General features: G+C 46.9%; 1 protein-coding gene and 1 pseudogene across 1 annotated transcript in view; one reads left to right on the forward strand and one right to left on the reverse strand.

Annotated features, from left to right (window-relative positions):
- RAB3B (RAB3B, member RAS oncogene family) overlaps window positions 1-5,278 on the forward strand; it is a 66,551-nt gene extending 61,273 nt beyond the window's left edge. Inside the window, exon 5 of the mRNA XM_056122318.1 lies at window positions 5,047-5,278. Coding sequence (XP_055978293.1) covers window positions 5,047-5,234 — 188 coding nt within the window. The 3' untranslated portion in view covers window positions 5,235-5,278. The remainder of the gene's footprint in view (window positions 1-5,046) is intronic.
- A 5,011-nt stretch (window positions 5,279-10,289) lies between these two features.
- On the reverse strand, window positions 10,290-10,645 carry LOC130031131 (adenosine 5'-monophosphoramidase HINT1-like; annotated as a pseudogene).
- Window positions 10,646-13,860: the final 3,215 nt, after the last annotated feature.

Genomic DNA, 13,860 nt, shown 5'->3' on the forward strand with positions numbered 1-13,860 from the left:
GTATTCACATGAACAAAAGCAGTGAATAAGAAATGGTAGATGTTTCTGGAATATAGACTGAGCCAGGAAAGAAGGCTGGGAAGGAGACAGAGATCAAATCAGGCAGGTCTTAGATGTGTTAAATGAGGCTACATATTGCATTAATTAGACCTCTTTTAGTTCCAGTGACATAAATCCAAGTCAAACTAATTCAAGTTATAAGGGCAGAGTTATAGCAGAAGCAAAATGGAAGAGAAGGTCACTGGAGATGAGATTGTCAGGAAATTAAAAGGCCAGGGTGTTAGATGGATTGTCCGCAGAAAACCGAGAGTTCCTGAGAATGAGAATAGCCTGGAGTAGAAGGGAATACAGTGAACCCTCACCAGAATCATTACTGAGCTGACCAGGAATATTGCTCAGCAGCTGAGCTCCACCTTCATGTGGTAGGCTCCGGATTCAGTACACACACACACACACACACACACACACACACACACACACACACACCACACATACAGTACCACCATCACCACTACCATTGCCACCACTACACCACCACCACCACCACCATCATCATCAGTGACCAGCAGACTGTGAATTGAGTAATAGGATGGAGAAAGAATTCTAACATTAAAAACAGAGAAGTTCCGGGGCAGTGTTGGGATGAGAAGTGTGTTTGACTGGTTGAAAGCTTCTAAATAGATTTCAGAAGCAGGCAGCGTGGCTGCTGGACCTGTGCCTTGGGACCAGTTAGGTAAATCCTATCATTCTGGAGTGTGGGGTGGAGGGAGTGGGGAGTGGGCATCTCCGATTCAGTCGAGAATTGGTCCCCATTAAAGATAGCAGAAAATCTATTGTTTGAAGCCAATTAGAAGGATGATAGGACTAGAGGCTAGTCTGATTAATTGGTTGTCATTTTCCTGACCTCACTGGATTCTCAGCTCCTGAGAAATTTTTAATGATCCTGAGGAAAAGGTTATAATGTGGGTGTGCTAATGAACAGCCTCCGAGGAAGTCTGACGGGAATTGGGCGGGGTGCTTGGAGACTTTGATGCTAGAAAAAAAGACCCACGGGCTGGCTACTTGTGGCGGAGTGTTTTCTACCACGGGTGCTGTTGAGTTGACTGTGAAGCCATCTCTTTGGATGCCATTCCATCTCTCGGTCTCTGGCAACTTTCTGCCTCATTTCTCACCACTTTGAGGTCCATGCTCTAACTAGGTAACAAATTACAAACTACCATGATTTTTCTAGCATGTACCAAGGTTGGTTTTTTGGCCCCTTATGTGTACTCATGCTGTTTCCTTTGCTTGATATCGTGCTCACAAAGACACCCACAAGCTCATGCCTTTAGCTAATAACTGCTCATGAAGTAGCTCCTCCGAGAAGGCTTCCCTACACGCAGACTGTCAGGTGTCACCTCTGTGCCCTTCTCATTTCCTGGATGCCTCCATTCTATTTTTCAAAATAGTAGTACTAGCCTGTCTCCCCCACAATAGAGTAATTCTCCTCAAGGATAGAAACTGTGATTCACCTCAGTGTTCCCAGAACCTACCATCTTGTTGAGTGGCATTCTCACCACCTCCACTATCCACATCTCCTCACCTGCATCCCCATGCTATCTTCACTAACCTGCTCGCTTAGCCAACACTCACCCACAGCATCTGTTCCTCCACTGAGCTCAGGCTGAGATAAAAACATGGACTCTGGCCGGGAGCTGCCTCTCAGAGGGACTTCTACATGCTCTTCTGAGGGGAGCACAGAGCAGAGTGAAGAGGACATGTCTCAGCTGGGTCCTAATGATAACTTCTAGATGCTTCCTCCTTTATCTGCCCCTCTCTGTCTCCTGCACTGCCTTCCTATATGATTTCTGGTTTTGATCTACCCAGATCAGAAATGTTATTGTCCGAACTGTCACTGTTCCAGCTGAGAATGAAACAAAGGGCCAGGGGGAAGCATAGAGCCTTGGCTTATAGCGCATCTCGGAGCCTAAGTTTCCCCGTATATAAGTTATGTGTGATCATTCTTGCTTGCCCCATTCTCCTCACAGGTTATTTTAATTTTTTGTGTATGAATTAAAGACTATATACATACATGTGATGGACACCATAATAAATGTCTTTTCTTCACTACTATGTTTGTGCTGACACTTAGTACAAGACCTGACACAAAGTGAGATTTCAAAATCTGCTTAGGGACCAGAGACTTGACTCGATAGCAGAGCACATGCTTTCCATGGACAGGCCCAGGCACCCCAGCTCTGCCAGGAGTGGCCCCAGATCTCCGAACACTGAGGAAGATGATTCCCAGAAGGCCAGGAGCAGTGAAGGAGTGAGAGACGGGACTCGGCTGGGCTGGAAACCTCCTGGGACAACTGCCGTGCTTCCCACAGGCCAGTCACTTTACATGCTTCTGGGCCCTGAGCTCTCACGAACCTGCGAGATGGAAGACTCACTCCATTCAACAGAAGGGTGAGAGCGGCCAGTAGCAGCCCAGGCTCTCACGCTCGGTGGGTCTCACAGAGACTCTCCTCAGCCCTGGCGCTCTGCCTCCTGGGCCTCTCTCCTCTGCATCCCCCTCCCAGGGTGGCACACGCCCCTCAGTGCCAGCTCCTCAGAGAGATTCGTGGCCTTGTCACCAGTCACACTGATGGAGAGAGCGAGTTTACATCTTTACCTGTGTATCCTTTCAGGCAAGTCACAAATTCCCTTCCTCCAGCACAGACAGTGTCACCATGTGAAAAGCCCAAGGCCAGCGAGTCCATTTCCCTGTTAGTCATTAGGGAGAGCCACATGCTGGCAGGTCTCTGAAGCCTGCTGGGTTTCTAAGGCCTGAGCATAATGAGCACGGTGGTGGCTGCCTCCGTCTTCACAGGCTGCCAGAGCAGGCACAGTGCGCTCCTCCTCCTCAGACTGGGAAATGGGCCAGACGCAGGCTGGCAGCGGGAAGGCCAGGACAGAGGAGCCACGTATGCCCTGGGCCATTAGCCCGCTCTGGGAACCCTGGAGAGCAAGGGAGAGGGAGAAAGGAGACAAGAGACCTCCTCCTTTGGGACAGAAAGTAATAAGGATAAAGAGGAAGTTGAAGGAGCAAGATGAAAGAAAAACTCAAAGAAACTCATCACGGGCAAAAGTTTCCTACAACAATTTGCCCATCATCTCACTCAGTCCTCCCAACGCTTCTCACAGGAAGACAGTGTTAGGCCGAGTTGACAGGAGTGTGATACTCAGAGAGGTTAAGTGAGTCAGAAAGACGTAGTGACTTGCCCAGAATCAGACACTGTGGTGGTTGGAAGGTTCAAGCAAAGGGGCCAAAGAGATGAGTAAAGGGAAGGGGTGGGAGTCCCATTTGGGTGGGGGATTACAGAAGAGTGAAAGGAGCATAAAGAAAGAAGTGGGAGTCAGGGCTGTGCCTGGACTTCGGAGCTGGCCAAACCCAGATCTAAACCTGATGTCCACTAACATGGTCATGTGACCATGGTATCTCTTTGGAGTCTGTGCTTTTCATATATAAATCGGAGCTGATTGTATTTATCTAGAAAGCTATTATGAGGATTAAGTAAGATCTCTGTTAAGTTCCTAGCGTTGTGTTTGACATATGTAGGTGCTCAGTAATTATTAACAATCCCAAGAAAATATGAGAACCATCAGGGAAAAGAAAAAGCCACAGTTTTTAAAAAAAAAAAAAGAAGAGAGAGGCTTTGGAGGAGAAATAATGATGGACTAGGAAGAAAGAGGATAAGGAAGGCAGACAGAAAGAAGAGAAGGGAGGAGGCTGGGCAAGACGATGCAGGAGGCAGCTCGGGTTTGCTCCAGCCCCACAGAATGATCAAGACCACCCTAAGGAAAGCAACCACACTGAGCCAGGAGAATTTCTCTCTCTCTTTCTTTCTTTCTTTGTTTCTTTCTTTCTCTCTCTCTCTCTTTCTTTCTTCCTTCCTTTCTTCCTTCTTCCCTCCCTCCCTCCCTCCCTCCCTCCCTCCCTCCCTCCCTCCCTCCCTCCCTCCCTTCCTTCCTTCCTTCCTTCTGTTCTTTCTTTGTTTTTGTTTTTGTTTTTGGGCCACACCTGGTGATGCTCAGGGTTTATTCCTGGGTCTGCACTCAGGGATCACTCCTGGTGGTGTTCAAGGAAACATATGGGATACCAGGGATTGAACCTGTGCAAGACAAGTGCCCTCCCCGCTGTACTACAGTTTCTTTTCTGGTGTCTCTTGGGACAGCCAAGTTCTGTTCATTGTCACAGAAAGTGTTATGGGGATCTTGAGGTACAAAATAGATAAAAATATTTCACACTCAGGTACGATTTGCCCTGGGGGATTTTGAACTGGGTTTGTGTGGGAAGGGAGAACCGAAAGTAATTTGCTGAGGAGTTCCGGAAGGAGAGACCTAATTGAGGCCATAAAGCAGCACCCTTTGGGTGGGAAGGACAAATGAAGCCAGGCTTATTCAGCACAGATCTTGGGTTCCTCCCAGAGTGAAAACTGGAGAAGTCCAGGCGGGGTGAGTGGGGGCAGGGCAGAGGTGGAAGGGCACCGCTCAGAAAGGCCAGTCTGGGCTGCTCATCCAGGCCCTCGTGGTGTCTGTCTTAGGGGACAGAGCAGACTGCTGGGCCCCCTTTCCCCCAGGAATGACACGCAAAGCCCAGTAGCTCATGGATGTGGCAGTTGTTTTGAAGACATGGACACATCTTCACTCCTTCCGTAAACTCTGAATAACCTGCCTCTGTGTCGAGCGGGGGTCTATTCTATGCCTTTCCCATGCACCATCTTGTTTTCATTCTGGAAATAATTCAGTGAGGTAGCAAGAGTCAGCTCCTTTTCTAAACCAGAGAACTGAATCATGAAGAGAAGAGGTGACTTGACAGGGGCTCACAGCCAGGAGGCAGAGCCAGGGGCCTGTGGTATTTTGTCCGTGGAACCGAGTCTCCTGGCTGTGAAGCTGGGCACAGCGCTTCATCTGGGAGCCCTGAAAGAGAAGAGCACATTCTCATGTCTCTCTTTCTCTCTCTCTCTCTCTCTCTCTCTCTCTCTCTCTCTCTCTCTCTCTCTCTATCCTCCGCCCCCCTCCCAGGGTTTGACTTCTTTGAAGCCAGCGCCAAGGAGAACATCAGCGTCAGGCAGGCCTTTGAGCGCCTGGTGGATGCCATTTGTGACAAGATGTCTGATTCCCTGGACACAGACCCCTCCGTGCTGGGCGCCTCCAAAAACACGCGCCTCTCCGACACCCCACCACTGCTGCAGCAAAACTGCTCATGCTAGGCAAGGCCCATCCTCCCTGCACCCCTCACTGTTGGCACCCCACCCAGTCCGCTTTTCCCTGTTACATCTTGTCCTCCCCAGTCCCGAGCAAGCCGATGTTCTTTGCCTGCAGCTGAGGTGCCGGCCTGCCCTCAGGCTCTCTGCGCATGCCCCCACTCACAGAGGCTTAGCACTGGACCAACGGTGTGAGCCACAGTGCAGTGGGGAGGAGGGGAGTCAACAGTGGGAAGAAGACGTCATTTTTCAAAGGGGGTTCACTCCAGGGACTTGGAATGTGAGTCTCTCCCGCCTTTAAAATAAGATTTTCTCCACTGACCAAGTGACACACACACACACACACACACACACACACATGCGCGCGCACACGCACACACACAAATTCTGACAGGCACCTGCCAACTATGTAAAGTGAAACCCATGTGCATTGCTAATCCTATTAAAGAAAACCTCTTAAACCGAACATGCTTGTTTCATACCAAGCTCCCTGTGGGGCTTCCTCTCACCACAGTCAAGCTTTGGCTCTCAGCGACCTGTGCCTGTTACCACGGAGGCCCACGGGGCCTGGGCAGTTGCTGTGGTGACAGGCCTGAGCTAATCTCTGGAGAGCTCAGACGCTAATGATGCCGAAGGAGCAAAGGCTGAGTCAGAAACACACTTAGCAGAAAAAGATTATCCCCTGCAAAATGTCAAAGGTTCCTGCTGTAGGACCGAGCAAGGGTGCTCAAGAGAGACAAAGAGAAAGAGGACGGGGTTTCTGGTGTGACTGTCTTCCAGCTGGTTCTTAATTCTGGGAGCTCTGAAATTGGCTACCAGAATCTGGAGATGTGGAGAGTTGGTGGAATCCCAAATATTACCTCCGCTCACTGCTCAGTTCTGATTCCCAGGTCTCTGACAACTGGGGATCACGCCTCACCACCAGAACTTTCTTCAGAAGCATGTCATTGTGCACACCAGCACTGGGCTGAGCTCCTAATCAGAAAGCATTCTCTGCCATGAGGGAAAAACTGCCTCCTTCCCGCCCCATTTGTGCCTGCTCTGAGAGTACCCCAGTTCTTGGCTCCCTCTGCTGTGAGACATCCCTAATTGACTTGAGAACAGACACCTCCGTGATTCCTGAGCTCTGTCATTCTCTAAGCCAGACAGTTCTGATTCCCTCAGACCCTCTTCACAGGGCCGTCTCCCCATCCTGTCCTTGCCTCCAGCCCAGCTTGCCCTACCTCCTGAACAGTACAATCTGGGAAATGGGATTCTAAGCAGAAGGAATCTAAGGGGCCAGGACCCTGAAAAACACCTGGAAGGCTGGACTTAGAGGTTCCAGTTGCAACCTCATTGTCCCGGAGCTGAATTCTAGTTTCTTCCAAATGGCAGAATACGCCTCTCCTGGTGAAAGACACTTCATGAAATACCTGAAAACAAAAAAACTTGCTGGCATCAGAAACAGACAGTAGTTTGTTGGGACATGGGCAGATATCTCGTTTGCAGCCACTAGAGTGACCTGCATTGGCAAGTGATTCCCTCAAATTATTTTTTCCAGGCCTGCCTCAGTTCCTAGCTCCCTCCCCTCCTCTTAGCTGTCACACCACCCTTATATCTTGGTGGGGAAATGGGGAAGAGTGCCCCTCTCCCAAGTTTCCTCTCACTTTCAAATGCAGCATGTGGTCAGGAAGGTGCGTTAACTAGCAACTTATCCAAGGACTTTTTTATGAAAGGGGCCTCCAGGGTTCACCTTGAGGAGACGTTTTCTTTGAAGATGAAAAACGAAGCTTCAAATTTAGAATCAGGAGACCTGGACTTTATGCTTAAGTCATGTGTCACACTCAATGAGTTCCTCCCAATCCCTGAGTCTTAATTTCTTACTTAGAAAACTAGGGGTTATGGGATGTATGTGGATAATTTTAAGGTTCCTTCCAGCACTGATAACTTGTGATCCCCCCCATTACATCATTTAAGTTGTAGTTAATTGCAAAATAAATCTGAGATGAGCACAGTTATCCCAGTGTTATTGTAGTGAGCCCTAATGTCCTGCTTGCTCAGTGGTGTGCATTATTCCAAGTGTTTTATGTATATTAACTCATTTATCTTCCTAATGTCTCTGTACAGGCAGCTCTACCATCAGCATTATCTAAAGATGAGGAAAGGGGCTGGTGTGATATTACAGTGGATAGGGTGTTTGCCTTGCACGCGGCTCACCCAGGTTTGATCCCCGACATCCCATATGGTATATGGTTCCCTGAACACCACCAGGAGTAACCCTTGAGCATTGCAGGATGTGACCCAAAATACAAAAACAAAAACAAAAAAAAAAGAAAATGAGGAATGTAAGGTGCCAAATATTGTGCTGGTCTTAGTTACAAAAAGATTAAAGGGTAAAATGAGGGCTGAGTCTGAGCCAACCCAGCAGCAGTCTTCCAAGCCCATCTCTTAAGCCAGTCTTTACTCCATCTCATATAGAGAAACTGTGATTCAGAGATTAAGAGACTTAGTCAAGGTCACACACAGCTGACAAGTGTCAGAGCAACAGAATTCAGTCCCCAGACCATCAAACTCCAAGTCTACTGGAGAAAAGATGTGTCTCTAGTCTCCTAACAGATGGCTCGACTCCAGCTAACCTGAGGTGATGGAGGGCTAACATTTCCTGGTGAGGAGAAGCCATTTCTAAGCAACCAAGTCCCATGAGCCTGAGCCAGAATGCTTGGTGCTTCTCAGCCCCAGGTCCTGGCTTTCCCTTATCGTCCTCCGTGAGTACATTCTTGGCTTTTTGTGCAGCCCCAGGGTCATCCCAGTGTTACTTGTGGTTGGACCCCAGGGGTCACACATAAGAGACCTGTGTTCCACCCCTCAGCCACAGCCTTAGCCCGTGTTACCTGGCTCCCAGGCCACTCTCTGAGTCAGCGCTCTGCTCCATCAGTAGGGTCAGGACTGGATGAACTCTGATTGCGGATGAATATGGTTTCTACAGTGCTCATGGTTTCCTGAACTCCTTCTAGTTTTGCTTTTTTGCAAGGTTGCATTCCATAGAGGTCAGGAACAGTTCCTACTTTTCTCGACAGTAACACTTATTTATCTAAGTGTTAGAATTTTGTGTGTGGTTGAGGGCATGGGATGGATACCTGGTGGTGCTCCAGGATTACTCCTGGCTAGGTGATCAGGAATCACTCCTGGTGGGGCTTGAGGGACCTTATGGATTTCCGAGGGCTGAACCCAGTGTCGCTGCATACAAGGCAAACACCTCACCTACTGTACTATCTTTCCAGCTCCAGTACTGGATTTAAGACCAAGCTTTTCACAACTCTTGGATATTTTAGTATACATATTTGATCATTATTTTTTTTTACTGATGATTTAGGTAAAGATCATTTTACCGAAGAACTGTTCTTTGCAATTCAGGAGTTCTTTACAATTCAGGAGCCAATTCAAGGGAGAAATCATCTTTATAACAGACGGAATCAAGAGATAAATGTAACAGTGCAAAGTCTTCTACTGGACCACAAACAGACCTGCTGGTTAGATGTCCATCTCCACTGCTCCGTGACCCCCTTTCTGCAGAGTGCAAGGCTGCATCTCCCAGGGCCTGTGGGGATGCTCATCCAACACAGTTATTGCGCAGTTAGACCAGGTCTGAGCTGCAGGCATCATGAGAGTGGTTACTTGTCCCCGTTTTCTTCTTGCTTCAAAATTCAAACACAGGAAAACTAAAAAGTAAATTCTTGCCCTTTAAAGAGGCAGAAGTAGGCCAAAAGTGTAATCTGGTGTTGTAGTTATTTACAGAATCTATTTTTGTTGCATGTGTGTGTGTAAATACAAAGTAATTTGTGACTTCTTATTGTCTCCCCAGCATTATTAATTTCTCGACACAGCTATGGGTTCGAGTGTGCTGAATGGTCATAGACTTGATAATATTCACTATGGAAGTGAGATCAAAGAAAACCTTCTCTTCTTTTTTTTTTAGGCAAAAATGTCATTTATTTCTTTTTTTTTTTTGGGGGGGGGGTCACACCCAGCAATGCTCAGAGGTTACTCCTGGCTCTGCACTCAGGAATTACTCCTGGCAGCACTGAAGGACCATATAGGATGCTGGGGATAGAACCCAGGTTGGCCGTATGCAAGGCAAGTGCCTTACCCACTGTAATATCGCTCTAGCCCCAACATTTTTTTTAATGTTCTACCTTTTAACTTATTTTCTCATTCCATTCATAAGCAAAGTGAGTATACTATTTAGTACATTGGAACTTACAAGATTTAAAAAAAATTTTATTAAGAAATAAACTATCTCACTGTGAGATACAGTTACAAAGCTTTCATGTTTGAGTTTCAGTCATACAATGATTGAAGACCCATCCCTCCACTAGTGCACATTTTCTATCACCAATATACCAAGTATCCCCCCTACATCCAACCCTCCGCCTGCCTCTATGGCCAGACTCTCTTTCTACTTTTGGGCATTATGGTTTCCAATACAGATATGAGAGGCTACATGTTTGGTCCTTTATCTACTTTCAGCACACATCTCCCATCCTGAGCGATCCCTCCAACCATCATTTACTTAGTGATTCCTTCTCTATTCCAGCTGCCTTCTCCCCTAGCTCATGAGGCAGGCTTCTAATCATGCAGTAATATTCCTGGCCCTTGTGTCTACTGTCCTTGGGTGTCAGTCTCATATTATGTTATTTTATATTCCACAAATGAGTGGAGTCATTCTATGTCTGTCCCTCTCTTTCTGACTCATTTCACTTAGCATGATAGTCTTCATGACCATCCACTTATAAGCAAATTTCATGACTTCATCTTTCCTAACAGCTGCATTGTATTTCATTGTATAGATGTACCAAAGTTTCTTTAACCACTCATCTGTTCTCAGACATTCAGGTTGCTTCCAGATTCTGGCTATCGTGAACAGTGCTGCAATGAACATACAGGTGCAGATGTCATTTATACAGTGCTTTTTTTGCACCCTCGGGATATATTCCCAGAAGTGTTATTGCAGGGTCATATGAACCTTAATAGAACTTACAAGATTATACGATGCAGAGAAGGAAAACTATTCCTAAAATATGCTTAACCAGGAGGCCAGTTCATATGCCAACCTCCAAGAACATGAAGATGAATATAGTCTGCCCCCTTCTGAACCTTCACTAACCACCATTCCATAACCCTCCTTTAGACCCTGGTGGGCAGCACATTTCTTGCCAACAATCATTTAGTGTCCAAGAAGCTTTCATCTTCTGCTGCAGAAATCTGGGTCATTGGTGTTTTGGGTACCACCAGGAAATGTATTGGTACATTAAGGGATATATGGAAAGAAGAACACTGCTCATCTTCATAATGATTTTGGCTGGGAATTTTGGGGATTTCCTTGCAGATGATCTTCCTGAAGGTTGGGTGATCTGAGTCTTGGAGATCTCATCTGCCATTTCTGCCTCCCTCCCATGCAGCTGTCTCAGAGAAAATCTTATCCAGGTGTCTTATTTTACAAAAAAGAATGTTGAGGTCCAGGGAGCAGTGTGAAGATGGGGGCTGATATTTCCTATGGTTGCCCTGAGAGTATTTTAGTGATGGAACTATGATGAAGTTCTCAATTGCCTTAGGAGAAATCTACCTACTCTCTAACAGTATTAAATACAATGCATGTAGATAAAAGCAAATTATTCCTGCTTACAAGATCCCAGTAATCAGGGAAGAACTGTTTTTAAAATGTTAGTATCCCAATTTGTCAGGCAAAGAAAGCAAAGCTTAAATGTTCGCACTCCTAACTCACCTCATCTGAAGCCCCCTCTCACTGACTCATAGTTTTTCTATTTTTCTCTTCAGATTGTCTCTCAGATGAAGCATATTTGGGTTAATGATAGTAACAGACTCTGCCAAGGATTCTCAGAGTAAATTAAATGCCCTCAGTTGGAACATTAGTTTCATAATGACTGTGACTGTAGCCTTGTAATATTGACAGGATGATTCAAACATACCTCACATCTGACTCCAACCTCTATCCTACACCAGACTCCTGTTTAAGGCTCCTTGCTTGGGTATCAGTTTTCCAGGGTGTCTTGAGGAAGGTTTGTTTGAATTTGTTTGCCAACAGTTTAGAGCACTGGAAGGATTTATTGTAACTGATGTCTTGAGAGCTTATCAATTTCTGATTCCCCTCACCAAACCTACACCTGATACCTGGCATCTCAGGTAGGTCAAGTTTGTCCTTGGGAGTATGTGCAAGAAATACACACTCTTTTTTGGAAGGGGGTCACACCCGGCAATGCACAGGGGTTACTCCTGGCTATGCGCTCAGGAATTACCCCTGGTGGTGCTCAGGGAACCATATGGGATACTGGGAATCGAACCCGGGTCAGCCGCGTGCAAGGCAAACGCCCTACCCGCTGTGCTATTGCTCCAGCCCCAAAATACACACTCTTAAGTGATGTTTATGATGGCCCAGATTCCATATATAAATTTAAAAATACCCTCTATTTTGTTTTGTCTTGGGACCACACTTTGTGTTGTTGGGGGATACCCTTTTGTCAGGGTTTGAGGGTCACTCCCACTGGTTCTCAGGAGATCATCTTTTCTGAGGATCCAACCTAGGGCTCCTACACGCAGAGCATGTGCTCCAACCCTTCAAACAATCATCCAGCCCTAAAAACGCCCATCCAACAGGTTAGAGTCTAGAATGTGCCAAAATATAAGAGGTGGCAAATATGACATTCCTCAGTTGGTAAAGCTTAATGTCCAGTAGTTTGTGATTTAACAGATCGTAAAACAATTACCTAAGTATAATTGCAAAGTTCTATGAAGGAAAGGTAACAGGTATAGTTGAACCATAATTTATTTGCGAAGCCAGCGTCATCTTTGTAGGTTTGTTTTAGAAATTCCTCTGCTTCTAAATATCCTCATTACCCAATAGCCATTCCTCAACTAAGCTTTTCTATTTCAGTTCAAAAGTTTGATAACTAACAAACACAAATCCTCTATCGAGAGTAAGAGTGAGAGACCAGGTGTGAAACACTTTTCACCATCTGGTTGACAGTTACCTGTCTGCTGAGAGCTACAGAAAACAATGACTTAAAATAGCAAGTATTTATTACTTCTCATGGCAGAGTCTCCTGCCCCTGCGCCTGGCTGTCCTTACCGGGGCCCCTTGGAGAGGGGGCGGGTTGAGTTTCCCTCCCCACCCTGAGCAGAACCCCGGCAGCTGAAATCCTCTGGAACCAGTCACAGCCATGCTTAAGACCACTCTCCCCATGTTCAGATGAGCCTCACGCATGAAGGAACCAGCAGAGGAACCCAGGTGTGCGGGACCTGGGGCTGAGACCTCCAAGCCTGCTCAGATAGGGACTGGGCCTCCTCCACGCAGATCCCTCATCTTCCAGTAGCTAGGCATTACACCCACCAACTGCCCCCAGCACCATGTTATCCCATCAATGGCCAAGACCCAAGGACTATAAAACCCAGCTCCTGGAAGCATGCGGCCGCATTGGCAGCCGCACAACCTCTTATTGTCTAGTTCTCACTCTTGGAAAACCCGACAGGCTACTGAGTATATCCTGCCCTCAGAGCAGAGTCTGGCAAGCTCCCTGTGGCATATTCAATATGCCAAAACCCAGTAACAATGATGGGTCTCATTCCCCTGACCCTGAAGGAGCCTCATGGCCAATGTGGCACTTGCTAAAAGCTCAGGGGTAGGACGAATGGAGATGTTACTGGTGCCTGCTTGAGGAAATCGATGAACAATAGGATAACAGTGATACAGTGATTACTTCTCATGGTTTTCTGGCTTGGCCCAGTGGTCAATGGAGGAGACAGGATGAGCTCGAGGACTTTATTCTCCTGTCTGAGAACCTAGCTGACACATTTGTGGTGGTGGCTCCAGTGGACTCCAGCTCTCCTTCAGGTGATTGCATCCTCCTGACCGGTTCCCATGGCACCAGAAGCATCACAGGAGCCAAGAGGACAAACTCCAACACAGACACACTTTCAAATTTCTCTGCATCCAGCGTGTCTCTCTCCCACTGATTATGCAGGTCACACAGCTGAGAGCTATTTTTGTTGGGGGGGGGGGAGCAGGTCACACCTGGCAGTGCTCAAGGCTTCCTCCTGGTTATGTGCTCAGGGCTCATTCCTACTGGGCTCTAATGAAGTTCTCTTTATTAGAATCCTAGTCTTCCATGTGCAAGAAAAGCACCTGAACCCCTGTACTATCTCTTTGCCCCCCACGCTCCTTGTACAATTTTAACTTAAAGGTGGAGGAACAGTCCAGTGGGTAGGGCACTTGTCTTACACATGGCCTACCCAGGGTTGATCCCTGGCATCTCATATGGTACCCTGAGCACTGCCATGAGTAATTCCTGAGTGCAGAGCTAGGAGTAACCCCTGAGCATTGCTGGGTGTGGTTCCACCCACCTCAAAAAAAAAAAAAAGATGAAGAGATAGGTGCCAGCTCTTTCGGTTTTTGTTTGGTTGGTTTATATGGTACCAGGAATGGAACCTTCACTATTTTCTCTTTCTGTATCTGAATGCTTGAAAAAGAGGAATTTCTCCACAAATAGTAATAGATAGTACAGTACAGGCAAAGGCCCTGTGATTAGGTGCACACCAGTGCTGGCCTCCTACAAGCTCAGAAGACACACAAAATCACTGA

Source organism: Sorex fumeus, unplaced genomic scaffold, assembly GCF_029834395.1.
Source record: "Sorex fumeus unplaced genomic scaffold, SorFum_2.1 ptg000045l, whole genome shotgun sequence".
NCBI lineage: Eukaryota > Metazoa > Chordata > Mammalia > Eulipotyphla > Soricidae > Sorex > Sorex fumeus.